General features: G+C 50.4%; 1 protein-coding gene across 1 annotated transcript in view; it reads right to left on the reverse strand.

Annotated features, from left to right (window-relative positions):
* Window positions 1-14,026, reverse strand: part of LOC138803491 (bone morphogenetic protein 8A-like) — a 31,125-nt gene extending 17,099 nt beyond the window's left edge. Inside the window, exon 1 of the mRNA XM_069987587.1 lies at window positions 13,693-14,026. Within this exon, the coding sequence (XP_069843688.1) occupies window positions 13,693-14,026 (334 nt within the window). The remainder of the gene's footprint in view (window positions 1-13,692) is intronic.
* Window positions 14,027-19,240: the final 5,214 nt, after the last annotated feature.

A 19,240-nucleotide genomic window follows, 5' to 3' on the forward strand; every position in this document is an offset into this window, starting at 1 on the left:
CCACAGATGAGACAGCCGAAGGGGAGAAGGATACCAGAGAAAAGGACACAGCCAGACCTTGTGCCTAGAATGGGAGATGGGGAAGAGCTGAGCTGCCAGAGCTGAGCTGCATAAGGAGGCTGAGTGTGAATTTTCCTGTGTTCAGGGAGAGGGCAATCAGAGGGCCACTCAGCAGAGCAAGGCCATGAGTGGAGGAGCTGAGGATGGGAGGGAGAGCCATGTCACAGAGCTCAGAGCACCCAAGTTCCTTTTAGAGGTCAAGGGGAATGAGGAAGGAGCCAGGTGAGAAAGAACAGGAACACCAGGTAGGGATGACAAGCTCCTGGAGAGGCCATCAGGGCCAGGGAAGTCACAGGGTGGAGGAGGTGACATCTAAACTGGCCCTGAGGGCTGGGAAGGCATCGTGCTGGCGGAGGAGGCCCAGGGTTGCTCTGGAAAGAAAGGAGCTGATATGCATAGTAAGTGCCCTGGGAATGCAGGGCTGGAGACAAGCTATGCCTCTGGCCAGTGGGGAGCAGGGTGGTCTGAGAGGCAGACATGGAGGTGAGGATGAGGATAAAGGACAGGCCGTGGATTCAAGTCAAGCTGGGGACTAGGCTGGGACAGGCCCAGCTGTCTGGGCAAAGGCCAAGGTTGTAGAATACACCCCATGTTTGCCCAGCTGCACGGAAATGCCTAGGATAGTATATTTAGGGCAGTGTTACTTTAGCCTCCTGTCACTTTCAAACACCAACAATCTGTGTTTCCAGATGGCAGGGGTGGGTACCACCCAAACCCAACACAGATTTTAATTATATGTGTGGGTGTCTTTTAGAAACCATCTCTGACTACTGGCCTTAGTGACCACATGCCAGGTTTTAAAAAGCACCAGGCTGTGCTGCCAGGGGGATGTGGGAAGCACTTCCTGTCCTAGTGGTAGGGACTGGGTCCAGAGATGGACACATGCACACAGCTGTGCTGGGAGGGACCAGGGCACAGGCCTGCTGGGCAGAAGCAGGTGGGAACCACTATCCCACTATCCCCACACCAGGGAGGAGAAGAAATGGAGGAGCAATATTCTGTAGTAGCCTACGGTGCTGGCCATGAAATATATGTCCGAGAGCCAGACTGCTGGGAGGCAGTGTGACAGATATGTAGTCCGTATTGCCCCCGCCCCAAGTAGAGCATTGAGGGTAGGTTCTAGACCTTTTATAGGTGATTTTCTTGCTATGGAAATCGATACCTCTGACACTTTCACTGGGCTCAGGGACCTCACAGAGATTTCTTCTCTATGACTGTTAGAGTCCTGATTAGCAGGACAAAGTAGGTCCAGACTGTTGGCTGTCACAGTGTGTGGGACAGACCAAAAGTGGATTTCTCTGCATATTCTTGTCCCTACCACTTCCAAAATATCACTGGTGTCTCCCTTAGGGTGCAGTGAAGATGACAGATATACTCTGGGGGCTCCTTGTCGGACCTGGGAACTGTAGGAACAATCCATAACTCTGTAGCCCCTCCCTCAGTGACTTGTGTGTCCTATACAAGCTGTCTTAACAATCTTGTTGTTCTAAATGTTGCAATATTGTAGTTTCTAAGTAACAAGAACAACAAATCTTGTTCAACAGAACTGGTACCACTTCTAAACATCTTCTTCCTCTTATTCTTTTTCTTATCCTCCTGGCAGTATTGTAGTTTGAACTCAGGGCTTTGTCCTTGGCATTCTACTTAAACCAGGTCTCTAGCCCTTTTTGCTTTAGCTATTTCTAGATAGGAAATAGCTATTTCCTCATAGTTAGCCTTAATACATGATTCTTCTACCTATGTATCCAGAGTAGCTGGGACCACAGGTGTGCCGCACATTCAGCCTTTTGGTTCAGATGGGATCTGGCTGTTTTTGCCCAGGCTGATCTTAAACTGAGATCCTCTTTTTTGTTTTGTTTTGTTTTTGGGTCCAGTCATGGGCCTGAACTCTGGGCCTGGGCGCTGTCCCTCAGCTCTTCAGCTCAAGGCTAGCACTCTACCACTTGAGCCACAGCACCACTTCCAGCTTTGTTCTTTTTGCTTATGTGGTGCTGAGGAATGGAACCCAGGGCCTCATGCATGCAAGGCAAGCGCTCTACCACTGAGCCACCTTCCCAGCCCAACTGAGATCCTCTTAATTGCTTCATCCTGAGTACCTGGGATCATGGACATGAACATCTTCCAGCTCTCCCATTTCCAAACTTTTGTGACACTGGTTAGTGCAATCAACCAAATGCCCAGGAACTCAAGCCTCAGAAGTTGCCTGCCATGGATGTTGCAGGCAATACTAGATATTGGGAGAGTTTTAGGAAAATGATGGCTTTGATCAAAACTGGATCAAAGTTTCTGGGCAGGAGGTAGCATTGTGCAGACATTACTGATACTGGATAATGGGAGTGCCTGACTGCCTGCTTACTGGTTTACTTGCTCACTTGCTCTCTCTCTCTCTCTCTCTCTCTCTCTCTCTCTCTCTCTCTCTCTCTCTCTCTCTCTCTCTCTCTCTCTCTCTCTCTCTCTCTCACCTTTGCTGGTCCTAGGGCCTGAATACAGAGTCTGAACACTGTTCCTAAGCTTTTCTGCTCAAGGCTAGTGCTCTGCCACTTGAACCACAGCACCACATCCAGTCTTCCAGTGCTTAATTGGAGATAAAAATCTCATAGACTTTCCTGCCTGGGCTGGCTTTGAACCATGATCCTCAGATCTCAGGCTCCCAAATAGCTAGGATTACTGGTGTGAGTCACTGGTGCCTGGCAGAACTGTGGGTGCAGCTTTGTACTTGGTGTTGTAGAAGAGCATATTTTGGGGCCTGATTTTCCCCTGCAGTGGTTCTTGGTCAAGCTGTCTCTGTTTTAATCACATGTACAGCACTGAGAGGTCAGGTCTGGATAGAAGCTGGTTCTGTCTGTCACAGTTCTCACTCTTCCATCCTCTAAGTGCTTCCCCTGTGTAGCCTCAGTATCTCTGTCTTTGAAGTGGGAATCCTGGTATCCTTTATTCATAAGTCTATAGAATGGCAGAGATTGTGGGACAGGAAGGATGGCCATTCCTTAGGAGTGACCTCCTTAGGCCATTCCTTAGGCTGACCTCTAGTTTCCCAACTCAGTGGATATAAATGATGGGTTCCAAGCAGTCACAGGGAAGGCAGGGAAGGCAGGGAGGATGGAAGAGAGACCTTCAATTTCTTTCTTTCTTTCTCTCTTGGGGTAGAGGGAAAGTCTTGGGGCTTTAACTCGGGGCCTGGGCACTGTCCCTGCACTTATTTTGCTCAAGGTTAGTGCTCTACCACTAGAGCCATAGCTCCACTTTCATCCTTTTTGGTAGTTTCATGGAGATGAGAGTCTTACAAACTTTCCTTCCTGGACTAGCTTTGCACTGTGATCCTCTGATCTCAGTTTCCTGAGTAGCCAGGATTACAGGGCACTAGTGCCCTGCAAGTTTCATTTTTCTAAGCAGAATTTTGGAATGAGAAAATATAAATATGTATGTAAATATATCATGTAAATATATTAGTTCAACTGAAAGGCATTTGAATGACTTCAAGATGCCTCTTTTTCACCTGCCTGACCTTAGTCACAGCACTTAGCCTTCTGGGCTCAGTGTTCTCATTTGCAAAAGGATCCTTAAGCATAGAGCCAAAAGAAGACTGTAAAGAGGTTGTTAGTGTCAGCCATACTTGGATATGTTCCAGCATATAGGGAGTGTTTCTTTTTTGGTGCATGCCCCATTCCTACTTTTCTAAAACAAGGTCTGGAATCTCCCAAAGATGCTAGTATTCCAACAAGCATTTCCTCAGCAGTGTTAGGGCTGGACAGAACACACCAAATATGATCTATACCTTTTTGTTGTTGGTGGTGGTGGTCATAGGGCTTGAACTCAGGACCTGGGTGCTGTTTCTGAGCTCTTTTGCTCAAGATTAATGCTCTACCACTTTGAGCCAGAGCACCACTTCCAGTTTTCTGGTGGTTAATTGGAGATAAGAGTCTAATGGACTTTATTGCCTGAGTTGTCTCCTGGGTAGCTAGAATTACAGGTGTGAGCCACCAGCACTGGGCATGATCTCCCCCCCCCCTTTTTTTTTTTTGCCAGTACTAGGGCTTAAACTCAGGGAATGGGCACTGTCCCTGAGCTGCTTTTGCTCAAGGCTATCGCTCTACCACTTGAGCCACAGAGCTACTTCTGGGATTTTCTTTGTATGTGGTATTGAGCAATCACACCCAGGGCTTCACGCATTCTAGGCAAGCACTCTACTACTAAGCCAAATTCCCAGCACATGATCTACATTTTTTTTTTTTTTTTTTTTTTTTTTGTCGGTCGTGGGGCTTGAACTCTGGGCCTGGGCGCTGTCCCTTAGCTATTCAGCTCAAGGCGAGCACTCTACCACTTGAGCTACAGCGCCACTTCCGGTTTTCTGGTGGTTTTATTGGAGATAGGAGTCTCATGGTCTCTCCTGCCCGGGCTGGCTTTGAACCGTGATCCTCAGATCTCAGCCTCCTGAGTAGCTAGGATTACAGGCGTGAGCCACCAGCGCCCGGCATGATCTACATTTTTGTACACACATGGGAACAGAACCCTGGAGTCCTCACTCCTGTCTGGGACTAAGCCATTTTCACCATTGCATGATGCTGGAAACAGTACCAAAACAAATTGAGGTATGGCCCAAATCAAGACAGTCACCCACATGCTCGGCCCAATGCCCACTTGCCTCCCACCATAGCTCCACTTTCAGGATCCACATGGCAAATCTTGGGAAAGGCCTTAGGTCTGTGCAAAGTGACCTCTCAAAATTTCTCAGTGAAATTATGCTTCTGGCTGTGGGGTTGGGAGGTTCATCCCTGGGTCCCTGGCAGACTCAGAATGATCATGCTGTGTCCCCTGCCTGGCCACTGTCTTTCATCCCAACCATCTGAGAATCCCCTGCGTGGTTCTGGGAGTGATCATTGTTTGGAGAGTTTTTTGGGGGGAGAGGGAGGCTTACTTTCTTCATTTATAATTAATAATAATTTTGTGGGTCCTATAATTTTCACTTTGGAACATTTTGGGAGAAGATTCCTGACTGTTTCCTTCTCTAAATTTAGAAGGTGTCAGAAGATTCTTTTACTTTTCTCACTCATTTCTCTTGGTCACACCCAAGAATATTTACTAATTCATTTCTTAACACATTTGGAAGCAGGAAGCGGTCTTCAATGCTGGAGAGTCACTATAGAGGCATTGGGAACACGGCAGTAACAAGACAGCCCCTTGGAGTTTATAGTCTGATGGGAAGTCAGACAGAACCCAAGAGAGTAAACCAGTAAGCTCAGCAAGTGTAGTTTGTAATCCCTGCATTCAAGACACAGGAGGAGCAAAGAACTGGAAAGAAGTCAGAGTGAGCTCCTATCTCAAAACAAAACAAAACAAAACACCAACATTGGGTGCTGGTAACTCATGCCTGTAATCCTACCTACTAAACAGGCTGGGATCTGAGGATCACAATTCAAATCCAGTCTAGGTGGGACAGTCCACGAGGCTCTTCTCTCCAATTCACCACCAAAAAAAGCCAGTTTTTGAAGCTGTAGTTTAAGTGGTAGAGTCCCAGCCTTGGGCAAAAGAAGAGAAATTATTTTCCTTACCTTAAAAACTTCAGCACAGGGGCTGGGAAGGTGGCTCAGTGGTAGAGCATTTGCCTTGCATGCCTGAGGCCCTGGGTTCGATTCCTTAGCACCACATAAAGAAAAAAGCTGGAAGTGGTGCTGTGGCTCAAGTGGTAGAGCACTAGCCTTGAGCTAAAGAGCTGAAGGACAGCGCCCAGGCCCAGAGTTCAGGCCCCAGGACCAGACCAAAAAAAAAAAAAAAGAAACAAAAACAAAAACTTCAGCACAGTGGTCCTAAGAAGCCCTGTGGTCTAGGGAGAATTTTAAATTCACTTGCTGCTAATGCTGTGATAGTCCATAGCCTTGGAGGTAAGTGGGCACTATCAGGCCATAGTGCACCTTAAAGCTTCCAGCTACACAGGAACTTTGATTGGTCAGCTCCATAGAGGCCTGAGGGCTACAGAGACACAATGTGACCCCCAGAAAGCTCTAACCAGGGATGGAAAAGTTAATATTCTGAATAGTCTTACTGTGGCTTGAAAAAAAAAACAAACAATCATGAATCACCCTCAGCATCCCTTCTCTAACATCTGATAAAAGCCACTCTGGTGTGGTGTGCATGCTTCCAGAAAAGACCTACTGTAGGCAGGAGGTGGCCATACCACTGTCCTCATTCTGTCTGTTCACATCCGGGGCCCAGGCCCACCACTCACAGGTAGGACCTCCAGAAGTCAAACTTTGCATTCGTTAGCCCAACACCAGCAAAGAATTGGCTGTATCTAGACAAAATCACTCACCCAGATGATCTAAATTTGTCTTGCTTCTGATCAAAAGAGAGGCTTTGAAAGCTACCCTTCCTTCTCCTTTTCCTCCTGTTCAGAGTGGTTGATGTGACAATTGGATCTTCTGAGCTGTCTAACCTATCTTGATTCCCTTTAAATCTTACCTCGCCTCCCACAGGTCCTGAGAAGAACAGAAGCTCAGGTCGGAGTCCCAGGCCCTTTTCAAGCTAGCCCAGCCTTGAGTCTGTCTGAGTGCCCTCTTGTGCCCTCTGTCTGCATCCACCTTCCCCCCAGAGTCCCCTTTTTGGAGCTATGCTGTTGTATGGCACTCCCTCTGCTTCTTCTAAAAAACAACAACAACAACAACAACGAACGACTTCCCCTTAGTGCAGCTGAGGTGAGGAGTCTCCATATTTCCCTTCCATCCCTCACAGGCCAGGAGGTTGGTCTGTCCCTCTCCCCTGGGCCAGAGTCCCTGGCTTAGCTGGTCTCTGACACACTCTTTAGAGAGAACATGTAGGATGGATGGTCTGCTCTCAGCAGCCTGCTCATCAAGCCCCAGTGTTCCAGGAGAGAGTCTGGGCACAACCTGTCCTTCCCTAGGGCTGCCTGTCCCAAGACACAGGTTCCACGTGGAGCCTCACCGCTGGTCTGGGAGTGGCCCCCACATCACATCACAGCATCACCATTGGAGGCCACACATGTTTTTATATTGCTGTGGGACTTAGTGCCTCTCCCACCTGACCCATGTAGGTGGGGACAGGCTTTCCAAGGACCTGGGAGGGGACAGGCTGAGCCTGTCTGGTTACTCTTGCTACTAACAAAGGCCAAGGGGCCCCAGTTCCACCTAAAACAAGACTCTAATCTCCTGAGTCCCTGCTAGCTGGAGGGAGAGCCAAGGGCCTGGCGACTGGGCAGCGAGCATCCTGAAGGCCTTTCTCCCACAGAAGCCCACCCTGCAGACAAGAGGCCCAGGTGCACTGTGAGGCATTTCTGGCCAGGCTCATTACTGACTTTCCTCAAGATCCCTTTTCCTAAGTGACTCTGCACACATAATTGCTGGTCCAGGCCTTAGATGGCTTCAGACTCTAAATTAAAAGGAAACACCCACCCAGGCCACCACATCAAACCTGCCACAGCCAAAAATAGTCCCAGGGGATGTGAGCAAGAAGGATACGATTCCTCCTGTAGCAAGGTGGAAAGAACTGAACTGTGGGAATTTTCCAGAGAGACAGTCATGGTGACACATCTCTTGCCTATAGAGAGGAGCTCCTGTGATAAGATGGACTTGATGAGTCTCCCCACCCCATGCTCACCTGTGGAGGAACCCCATCGGCAGGTAGGGTGTGGACACATTCTTTGGTCAAAACTGAGAAGGCTTCAGGGCAACACTGCAGAGATGGGGAAACCGAGGCCCAATTGCTTTGGAAGTGAGTCACATGAGAAGTTAGGGTCATGTAATGTGGACTTGGGGCCAATGTGAAATGAGTGGCCCTAGATTTCAGTAGTGGGTGATACTGGGGTGAGGAGGTACTTGTCAACTGGGGCCCCTCGAGTGCCAGCAGAAGACGCCTTCCTCCATGTAAGACCCTGTGTGACTCAGGATCCCAGTGGAGGGCTTGGGAGATGCTGTATCCACTGTGGGCATCACAAAGATGGGGGAGCACTCCTGCCCCACCTGACAGAGCTCAGACTCTGTCACCTGGCTCTGGAGCCCTTGGACCTCCTACTGCACTTGTCCATCACCTTTGCATCTGCCCTGAGCTCCTGCAGGAAGAATTTAGGAAACATGGAGGGGTGGGGTGCCATAAGGACTCAGATTTGGCCTCTACTTTTAGGTTGCTCAGTTTTCAAGGGCCAGGAGAAAGAGGAATTGTGTGAAAGATAGGCAGAAAGATAGGCAGAGTGAACTTGGGATTCTAAGAGATGTAAGCACCAAGGAATCTGCCTCCCTGGATAAAGGGACCCATCAGATTTCAGAAACTTTAGTCCAACTCTTACTTATTTTTGTCAGGACTGGGATTTGAACTCATTACTTTGTACTTCCTATGCAAGTGTTCTACTACCTAAACCACTCTCCCAGCTCCTTTGAAAGAGGGGTAGAGTTTTGACAAGCAGAATTGAAGGTGAGTCAGAGCCTGGTGGCTCATGCCTGTAATCCTAGGTACTCAGGAGTTTGAGATCTGAGGATTGCAGTTCAAAGCCAGTCTTGGCAGGAAACTTTGTGACACTCTTACCTCTAACTAATTACCAGAAAACTGGAAATAGAGCTCTGGCTCAAAGTGGTAGAGCAGTAGTCTTGAGTAAAAGAGCTCAGGGACAGTGTCCGGGCTCTGAGTTCAAGCCTCATTAACCACCAAAACCACCACCAACAAAAAAGGAATGAAGGTGAGGATATTCTGGGCAGAGAGTACAAAGTGAGAAAAAGCACTGAGGAAGGACACAATATGAGTTCTATGTATTAAGTTACATGCAGCTGGCCACTGTGCACATCTGCTTTGTCCTACACAAGTCTGGGTGGCATCTTCACTTTCTTTGTCATGGAGGTGTGGAAATAGAGGATCAGAGACTTGAAGCAACTACCCAAGACCTCAGGATTAAAACCCAGGTTCAATATATCCACAGAAGAATTTATTAAACTAAGGGGTTGGTTGTCTATTACACTGGGAGTGTGGCTCAGCGGCTCAACTTGGGCAAGGAGCTGGGTTTGATTCCTAACACCATAAAAATATACACACACATACAAACAAACACAAATGTTCAGAGCAGCTTTATTCATAACCCCAAACTAGAAATGATCTCAATGCCCACTAGTAAGAACAAATTAGCCAGGTACTGGTAGTTCATGCCTGCAATCCTAGTTACTTAGGAGGCTGAGATCTGAGAATTGTGGTTCAAAACCAGCCAGGTAGGAAAGTCTGTGAGACTTTTTTTTCCTGCCAGTCTTGGGGCTTGAACTCAGGGCCTGGGCACTGTCCCTGAGCTGCTTCTTCTTCTTCTTCTTCTTTTTTTTTTTTTTGTTGGTCATGGGGCTTGAACTCTGGGCTTGGGTGCTGTCCCTGCGCTCTTCAGCTCAAAGCGAGCACTCTACCACTTGAGCCACAGCACCACTTCCGCATTTCTAATGGTTTTATTGGAGATAAGAGTGTCATGGACTTTTCTGCCCAGGCTGGCTTTGAACAATGATCCTCAGATCTCAGCCTCCTGAGTAGCTAGCATTACGGGCGTGAGCCACTGGCGCTCGGCTTCGGCTTTTTCTGGTTATATGGTACTGAGGAGTTGAACCCAGGGCTTCATGCATGCTGGGCAAGCACTCTACCATTAAACCACACTCTCAGCCCCCATGAGACTTATTTCCAATTAACCACCAGAAAAGTAGAGGTGGAGCTGTGGCTCAAAGTGGTAGAGCCCGGGGCTGGGAAGGTGGCTCAGTGGTAGAGTGATTGATTTGCATGCATGAGGCACTGGGTTCGATTCCTCATTAACACATAAGCAGAAGAAGCCGGAAGTGGCGTTGTGGCTTAAGTGGTAGAGTGCTAGTCTTGAACAAAAAAGCTTAGTGACAGCACCCAGCCCCTGAGTTCAAACAACATGTTGCCAATAGCAACAACAATTAATTAATAAAGCCGATTCATGATCTATATATGCAATGGAATACACCCAATTTTTAAAAATGTGCAGAAGCAACAATAACATGGATGAATTTCAAAATTTATGTTAAAAGACTAGACACAAGATTCTGCCCTTAACCGGGGAGTCGGTGGCTCATGACTGTAATCCTAGCTACTCAGGAGGCTGAGATCTGAGGATCACAGTTCAAAGCCAGCCCCGGCAGGAAAGTCCATGAGACTCTTATCTCCAATAAACCACCAGAAAACCAGAAGTGGCGCTGTGGCTCAAGTGGTAGAGCGCTCGCCTTGAGCTGAAGAGCTGAGGACAGTGTTCAGGCCCAGAGTTCAAGCCCCACGACTGACAAAAAAAAAAAAAAGAAAGAAAGAAACAAAAAGATTCTGCCCTTTATGATGCCTTTTATATAAAGCTTAACACAGGCCAAACCAAGCTGTGGTGATAGAAAAGCAGTCATGTGGTGGGCTAGCCAGCAGGACTAGGGGTCCTAGCCCCCCATCAGTTTTTGTGTGGTTTGAATTTTATGTATAAGCACAAGTAACGTCTGTAAATCCCAAGACAGTAATGCATTTTCAAAACAAGATCATCAGTGCACAGCATGCATTCACATTCAGCCTGAATCAGCAGCACTTGCTGCATCTGATGATGAGCCATGCCTTGGGCTATGGGGAGAGGAGCTGCTGGTGCTGGGGACAAGCTCAGGATATGCAGGTCAGGAGATGACCTGCTGTGTAGCCTTGGGAAAAACACCTACTCTGACATAGCATCAGTCAGGGTCTCAGGGCTGGGAATGTCAGAGCAAGAACCAGGCTAGAATTCCAGTCCCCATTTAGTCCACATCCTCCCAGAACCCAAAGCCTCAGCTCACCACCAGCCCTGTCCTCAGGAATCTGAGACCCTAGGACTAAATTAGCCAGGCTCAACAGAGGGTCAAGACAAAGGTGAAGATCCTGCCTTCACTTCTGCCTGCTAGCATTTTTGGAGCCTTGGTTTCAGTCTGGAGCCAGGGCACTTGCTTCTCCACTGATCGGGAGAAGGATGCAGGGAGCACATGAAGTTAGTCCTTCCTGCCTCCTCCTACCCTCAGGAAGGCTGGGCAGGTCTGGATGCCCAGGGGATAGAGCAGTGCTGTGAGCAGGGGCTGCTGATGTGGAGCTAAGGGTCAGGGCCAGGAGGTGCCTCATTTTCCTCACACCATCCATGTAGCCTGGACAAGAAAGCAGAGGACCAGGGACAGGGATGAGCAGGATCTAAAGGCAGGCCCAGGAGTGAGGACCAGAACTTAAGTGTTGTGCTCAGGACACAAGCTCAGCTCAGGAGCACAGGGAGACGAAGGACAAGACCCATCTGCTCCACACAGTAACAGCCCCATTACTTCATTCTGATTGAGCAGGCCTGACAGTCATTAGTCTGGGATGGATGGACAGACGGGCCAGGCAGGGACAGTGGTTCTTACCATTGCCTTGACTCCCAACATAGGCCTTGCAGAACATGCCAGGCTTCCTAAGGCACCTACTCCTCAGGAGGTCTAGGGAGAGGGGCCTGTGGCTCTGGGCCTTCCAGGCTTCTTGAGCAGTCAGGGGCCTGGCTTCCCAGGGCCACATGAGGCCCACAGGAAATGTGCAGCTGAAGGTCACAGGTGTGGAAAGCAGGTATAGTCATGACCACAGACACTCTGCTGTTTAGACCTCATGCTGGTTCTGGAGCACTGACCTTCAGGGTTGGTACGTGTCTAACTCCTCACACACAGCCTGGGTAATTACCAATTAAAACTACTCTGGCCAAGGGAGTTGTACCAGTGCAAGGTGTCCATCAGAATAAAGAGGGCCCTTCTGAAGATGCCGCCCACAGCTGCTGCCACAGAACAAAGGCCCACAGAGCATGCAGAGCTGGTGTGGGAAGAAAAGGGATTTGGAATCCACAGCCCTGGATGTCACCCTGGATGCACTGTGTGGCCTGGGCTGGCCATGTCCCACTCTGAGCCCATGAAATGGAGCCAACAAAACAGTTTCACACACTGTTGCCAGAACTAGGTGAGGAATGGAAGGCATGGAAGTTCAAATGGTAGTTGTTCTTACCAGTGGTGTACAAACACCTTTCCTTTCTGTTGGTTCCTAGAAACCATTTCTAGGTTCCTATGAGTGCAAAGCATGTGACAGTCATGGGACAAGTTCCCACCAAGACCCAGCCATCCTGGGAAGGATGGAGGGTGGGGGATAAAGGGGGAAATCTGGGAACATTTTTGAGCAACTCCCTCCTCAGTTCTTCTTGATCCTGAGGCCCCAGTGGCCTGTCCTAAGGATGGAACTACATTCCCTGTTCCACATTTGGTCTCCTCTACTCTAGTCCCTACCCTGCCCTCTAGGCAGGAAGGCAGCATCCAGATCTCACTGGGTACAGGCCAGACCCTGGCCCTGGGCTCTCAGTGCTGGTTAGCTATCTCGCTGGTTGTGAGCTCCCCAACCTCAACCCACCACCATCTCTGGGTTGGGACAGCAAAGGCTTGGCTGTCCCCTTATTCCTGCCCCTTGGGAAACAAAGGGCTAAGGACCTACAAGTCCTGCTGCAGCTGGGTCCCTTGTGTTCCTCTGCCTTCATCCCCTAGGAAACTCCATCCCCAAAGCCTGGCCTGCCAACAGAAATGTCACCTCCTTGACACTGGGAATAGAAACAGACAACCTGGGCCTTCTTGTGCTATTTCAGGGGTACCACTATCTGTATGGGGCTTCCTGTCCTCACCTGTCATCCTCACCTGGGAGCTGGGGAGAGAAAGACGGCTGTTCTCAGGGCTGCTGGCAGGATAAGAACCTGCTCTGGGGAGAATGGCCCATGGCCATGATAAGGGGGCCTCCCTCTCCCTTCTCTCAGCCACATTGCCTGGTCCCCAGACCCAGGCTGCTGTTCAGCCCAACCAGATCCCTGACTGTCACTAGACACAGACAGGAGGCAAACTGGATGGGGACCTGCCCCACAGTAACTATGCATGGCTATAGATGACAGTGTTGAGAAAATAGCACTGAGACCTCAGGAGTAACTGGCTATTCAGTTTCTAGAAGGTTCCTCAGAAAAGAAGAACCAAGCTTTGTCTTGGAGGAAGAAGGTCCAGTCCTTCCCTTTGATAACTCATAGGCCTGGGCACTCGCTCTACGGCAGGTCAGCAGTGCCCAGGTACAATGATTCATGCAGACAATAGCCCACATTCCCTGCCCCAGGGAGCTGTCTGTCCTTCCTTCTCCAGCTCTCGCTGACAGCACCCCACCCACCCAGGGCTTCCTGCTGCACAGGCAGAGCCTGCTGTGGACGCGGGGCATGTGGGGCAGCTCTGGTCACTCTGACGATGTGAACACAGGTTTCCACGCTGACCTTTGTCCCTCTCCTCAGGCCTGCCCTTATCACGGTGTTTACTCATCCTTCTCCTCAGGACCCACTGCCTTCCTGGTGCCGCCCAGGTGGGCTCGAAGCTCACCAGACTTTCTCGGGGGAATGTTTGGGGTCGGGTGAATGCAGCCCCTCGGAAACCAGGACTTGGATTGCTATGGAGCCCGAGGCTCAGGGAGCCCCGCGCCTGGCCCTGACGCCTCCACCGCGGTTCTCACGCCCCCGTGGTGCTGCCCGCTGCATCCTGACTCCCTCGGCTGCCCGAGTTCACCGGAGGGAGGTCGTGGTCAGCGCCCAGACGCCAGGGCCCGGGCGCCACCCCGGGCCGCACTCACCCATGTTGACGAAGCTCATGACCAGGTCGGCGCGGCCCAGGCGCCGCTCGGGGGCCCCGCCGCCGTCGTCGTCGTCGTCGCCGGCCATGGCGTGGTAGAGGTCCAGCATGAAGAGCGGCGCGGACGCGGGCAGCCGCGCGGTGGCGGGGGGCGCGCGGGGCCGGGGCCGCCCGGGCAGCCCGAGCACCGCCAGGATCTCGCGCTGCATGTCGCGGCGCTCGCGCGCCCCCAGGGGCCGCTGGGGGCAGCTGTGAGGGGGGCGCGGGCCGGGGCCGCCGCCCAGCGCGCACAGAGCCAGGCCCAGGAGCCACAGGGGCCCCGGGCGCGCGGCCATGGCGGGCCGGCCGAGGCTCAGCGGTCGCGCATCCGCTCCACCGCGGCGCCCAGAACCCAGGGCCAGGGACGCCCCGACGGCGAGTTGGCCGCTGGGCTTTGAGGCGCGGGGGACAGGACGGGACGGGCGCGGGCTTCTTCCTCAGCGCGGTCCCCACAGCGTCCCGCGCCACGCACCTGTGTGGGCTCCGCCACGGGCGGTCGACGCCACGAGGAGCGGGGGCTACTTCAGGCTTTCCGGGCTACCGGCTAATCCGTCTGTGGCCGCGGGTCTGCCAGTCCTACGGAGGCCGGGAGCCGCGCAGCTGGCAGGGGCAGCGGCCAAGCTCTGAGGGGATCCCGCGGCTCCGACCCGCGAGTGGCCGGTGCGCGTTCGGGGCCGTCTGTGCGGAGGGCGCGGTCGCCCTTGGCCCCGCCCCTTTCCTGAGGAACCAATGGGGTCCAGGGGGCGTGGCTAGAGGGCGGTCCCACTCTGGTCTGTCCTGGGGCCTCGGCTGGCCTGACAGGTAGTTGCAACCCCGAGCGGAGTCTGGATGGTGGTGGGATGGACCTCCTCCCGGCCCGAGGAGGGGTCCGCAGCCCCGACGTTAGCGCCGGCAGGGTGGGCTGGGTCCCCCATCCATCCATCCATCCATCCACCGCGGGGCGGCGCAGGGCCCGGTTCGGAGGCCCCAGGGCCTCTGCTGTCCCAGGAAAGCGGCAGCCTGCGCTCCCAGGGGGCGAATCCTCGGGCGCCCCGACGGGGATCTGAGTCCTGGTCCCGCCAGCCCGTGACCCGCAGCCTCGCCAGGCGCGCGGGAGTCTACAGGGCCCCTCGCCTGCAGTGGTGTCGGGCGCCGCCAGCCATGGCCCGCGGGCGGGCACGTTCCCCTCCGGCAGCAGCCGGGTCTGCTCTGCGGTCCTCTCCGGCGTCTCGCGGCCGCCGCCTCCTTTTCGGACGAGTGCGCTCCGCTGCGCCCGCGGCGCCCAGCCTAGGCTTCCGCGCTCCAGGACAGCGCTGGTCCCCCAGCCCGCCGGTCTCTGCTGGGCGCTCTGTTATACCCTTTGCTGATCCAACGACGCCCTGGAGACGCGCACCCGCCTCCAGCCTCCTGCTTCCATCGGGGTCAATTAAGACCCTCTACAGACACCCGGGAGATACTTGGAGTATGTTCTCAATTGTCGGGTCCAGCGGCTTGCAGAAGGGTTTTCCTGGAAACGCCCCAACTGATTCGGCCTCTTTGCAGACCTGCCCTCCCGTAGCCGCTCATTGATTCAGGGCTTAGGTGGAAGTGGGTCCGAGACTGAGCCCGGAGGCTGGAAAAACTGGCTCTGAACGACAAGAAAGTCACAAGAAATAAAGTACACCAGCATTTACCAGTTCTCAAATGCGCACCCACCTTTTAAATTCTCACCCCTTTTATGGGGCCTTGCTTATGGTGGTTCTTTTTAACAGGCGAGGAGATGAAAGAACGTAGAGGTCGAGGGAAAGGGAGGAGAAGAGAGGGAGAAAGAGAGAAGGTACTGGGGCTTGTTTCCTCACCACCCCCCCCCCCCCCCGGTCCCCACTGCCACACTATGCTGCTTGAGACACAACTCCGCTTCCAGCATTTTTGCTGGTTAATTGGAGATTTTTTTCTGCTGGCTGTGAACCACTAGTCATCAGATCTCAGCCTCCTGAGTAGTTATTATTATAAGCATGAACAAAGGAACTTTTCTCAATTGCACAACAGTGGGGTGGGGGTGGGGAAGTTGGGCATCTGCAGGTTACCTGATAAGTGGCACCATGAGAGCTGAGGGACAAATGGGCAATGCTGGAGGGGCTGTCAAGGGGTGCTGACAAAGGGCCATGTACCTAGCTAGGACCATGGACCTCTAATATTTGTAGTATCTCTCATGCAGATTCAAAATTAACCCTCCCCCCCCATGGAGATTTGAGGCCGCTTCAAAATCTAAATATCAGCTCAAACTTTAATGGAATTACATTTTGCCCATGTTTTACAAAGCATGTGCCTAGCCTTCCTTTTTTTTTTTCCCTTCACAACAGGTGATTTCCACATTGTAAGTCCCTTAGACACTAAGGATGCTGCTTAGCCCAAGGTGAGACCAGAGCCAGAATGCTTATGGCTATGGCATCAGGGTCTGAAGCTGAGCCTCTGATGGTGCTGTGAAGGGCCAGAGAAAGCTGTTCTGGAGGCTGAATTCCCAGGGCTTCATGACAGACAAGGTTATCAAGGGGTTGTCCATGTCAGCTTGGTCAGGGGCTCTGAGTCTCTTGTCCACATCCCCTTCACTGTCCTTCCTGCACCCTGGGTGCTCTGGTTGTGTTTTGGGCTATGCTGCAGTATGTTATACTACATGCAACCCAGTGTGATTCTTACAACCTAAGGCTGAGACAGATACTCATCTCAATTTAGGATGAATGGAGACAGCTATCTTTTTAGCAGCTTCACTTTTCTGTCAACCCAAATAGTGGGTCTTAGCCTTCCCAACACCTCAGCCCACAATTCAATTCAGCAACCACCACAGTAGGCTGCTCTGTACTGGGCCCTAAGCCAGAGATGAGGCAGACAAGCCCCCCTACCCCTGAGTAGTTCCCATACGAGTTGCTGTCGGGGAACTTGGTCATTTCCAAAGGCAGAATGAAAACTGTGTCTCCAGAATTGCTGAAAAAGTGCCTGGAAGGACAGAGGAGCTAGGTCCATGTGAGTGGAACCCAGAAAGCAGGATAGGAGGCATCTGGAGTGGGGGAAGTTTCTAAGAGAAAACTGTCAAGACGTGGTATTCCCAGAGGGATATGACAAATTATACAGGCTTCTAGATATAGTGAGACCAAAAGAGGATACTTTGGAGAGAATGATAAAGGTGCAATACCTAAGTGCCTCTTCATATGTATATAAAATAATACACATGCTGAAACTCCCAAGGAAACAAAGGACTTTTTTCTTCTTCTGATGAGTCTGTATTACCTTATATATGGTGTATTCACATGTACATCTGGTGGGGGGGAGGGTGTTCACAGAATCCAAGAGAAAAGAGTAAAAAAGTGCAGCAGTGGAGTGCACTGGACATCATCAATATGAACTTGAACTATGTAACTCTTGGGTGGAGATGGGAGGGAAGGAATGGGAGAGGAGGGAACATGGCACTATATAAAAGGAAATGTACTTATTACCTGATGTATGTTAATGTAACCCCGCTGTATATCACCTCTAAAATAAATATAAAAAGTAATGATATTCAAGATTATGTGCATATGCTAATTATCCTGATTTGTTCATGACCCAGACTATAGATGTATCAATCAACACATTGTGCCCTTCCCAAAACATGTCCAAATATTTTGTTAGTTGAAAATAAAATAAACTTAAAATCACAAAAGCCAGGCACAGGTGGCTCGGCTCACACCTGTAATCCTAGCTACTCAGGAGGCTGAGATCTGAGGATCATGGTTCAAATCCAGACTGGGCAGGAAAGTTCATGAGACTCTTATCTCTCATTAACCATCAGAAAATTGGAAGTAGAGCTGTGGCTCAAATGGTAGAGTACTCGGCTTCGGCTTGAGCTGAAGGGCTCAGGGACAGCACTCAGGCCCAGAGTTCAAGCCCCAAGACCAACAACAACAAAAGTAAAAAACATGGCATTCCCCTGCCACTTGGTGACCTTGGCAACTTAACCTCTCACCTTGGCACAATCCCCATGGCCTGTACAGCAAGCACTCAATAAATGTTAGCTACTATTATTACATTATTTAAGGCCCTAGCAGACACTGAATTTATATTTGCTGTCACTTTAATCTCAACTCTAACTTTTTGTTTCCTATGTGAAAACAGTAATTATATACAGGTGCTTGATGAATGGAAGTAAATTTCCTGTGGTGCTACTACCACCAGAGCTTTACTGAAGAAAATCAAGGAAACCAGAATGCTTTGGTAAGGAAAACTAGTGACCACAGTCTAGTCTCTGAAAAGATGGAGGTCATCTAGTCCCAGCATGCTTCTGCTGCCAGGCCTATCCACAGAAACCAATTTGGGCAAAAATACTGTTCTATACAAAGATCTGGCAGCTTGAGGTTATCCAGTTGCCTAGAAAAGAGAATAAGCACTTCCTTAAGAATCCGTTAAGTGCACATTCCTTCAATCTGGACATTTGACTGCCCCAAGTTGCTTTGGCAAACATACATTGCTACCTATCTGTTTCCTGATACAGATGCTATGGATTTAGGGTCCTCTCTGTCCACATTCTCTGGCCTTTTTACTGTTAGAACTGTTATTCTGAACGTTATAAAGCCAACTAAGGGCTATAAAGAGACAGTGCTGGATATGAGTAGGGACTCAAGATCCACTTCTGCTATTCATGCAGTCTGTGGTATCACAGAAATCACATTCTTCACTATATAACAGGTGCTAGATTCAGTTGACTCCCAATATTGAGTCTTAATACTATGAATATGGTGATCAGCAAGAGGATCTCAGGGCAGATCCTACAGTTAGTTGTTTATTTAAGTTTAGTATCAGGAACCAAATGTGGGCCATTTAGCAACAAGCTATCTTCCATTAAACCCAGGGCTTTTTATATGCTAGGTAAGGGCTCCAAAACTGAGCTACATTCTTGGTTTGCTAAGATAGCATCTTGCCATGTATGAGGCTGGCCTCAAACTCTTGATCCTCCTGAGAGCAGATTGCATATGTATACTGATCTTTGTTCTTTAGACTTATATAAGTAGTGACTAAGCAATTAAAGTCTGATGTGTCATTTGTTCACCAGTCTACTTGTGAGAAGGCACTGGCTGCAATCACGCAGGTCCTACATCACCCTTCTCCCAAGTCAGCTTCCCAAAAGATAGTTCTTGAGGGTGAGAATCCCTGTTGTCTTCTAATCAGCTAGCTTATTAAAATCAAGTTTTTTTTCTTATTTCTTTTGTCAGTCGTGGGGCTTGAACTCTAGGCCTGGGCGCTGTCCCTCAGCTCTTCAGCTCAAGGCTAGCACTCTACCACTGAGCCACAATGCCACTTCTGGCCTTTTCTGTTTATGTGGTGCTGAGGAATTGAACCCAGAGCCGGCTGAGCCATCTTCCTAGCCCCTAAAATCAAGTTTTATCACTGCCCTGCCTGTCAAGTAGTTTCCATACTGTAGCAAGAACTTTTTTGTGAAGTTAATTAATTTTGCTTTGGTCTATGAAATCCTTTCCTTTAAACAGATTTCAGCATACTGTGTGACCCCATTATCTCTATCT

Source organism: Dipodomys merriami, unplaced genomic scaffold, assembly GCF_024711535.1.
Source record: "Dipodomys merriami isolate MVZ:Mamm:240054 unplaced genomic scaffold, mDipMer1.0.p SCAF_34, whole genome shotgun sequence".
Lineage (NCBI taxonomy): Eukaryota > Metazoa > Chordata > Mammalia > Rodentia > Heteromyidae > Dipodomys > Dipodomys merriami.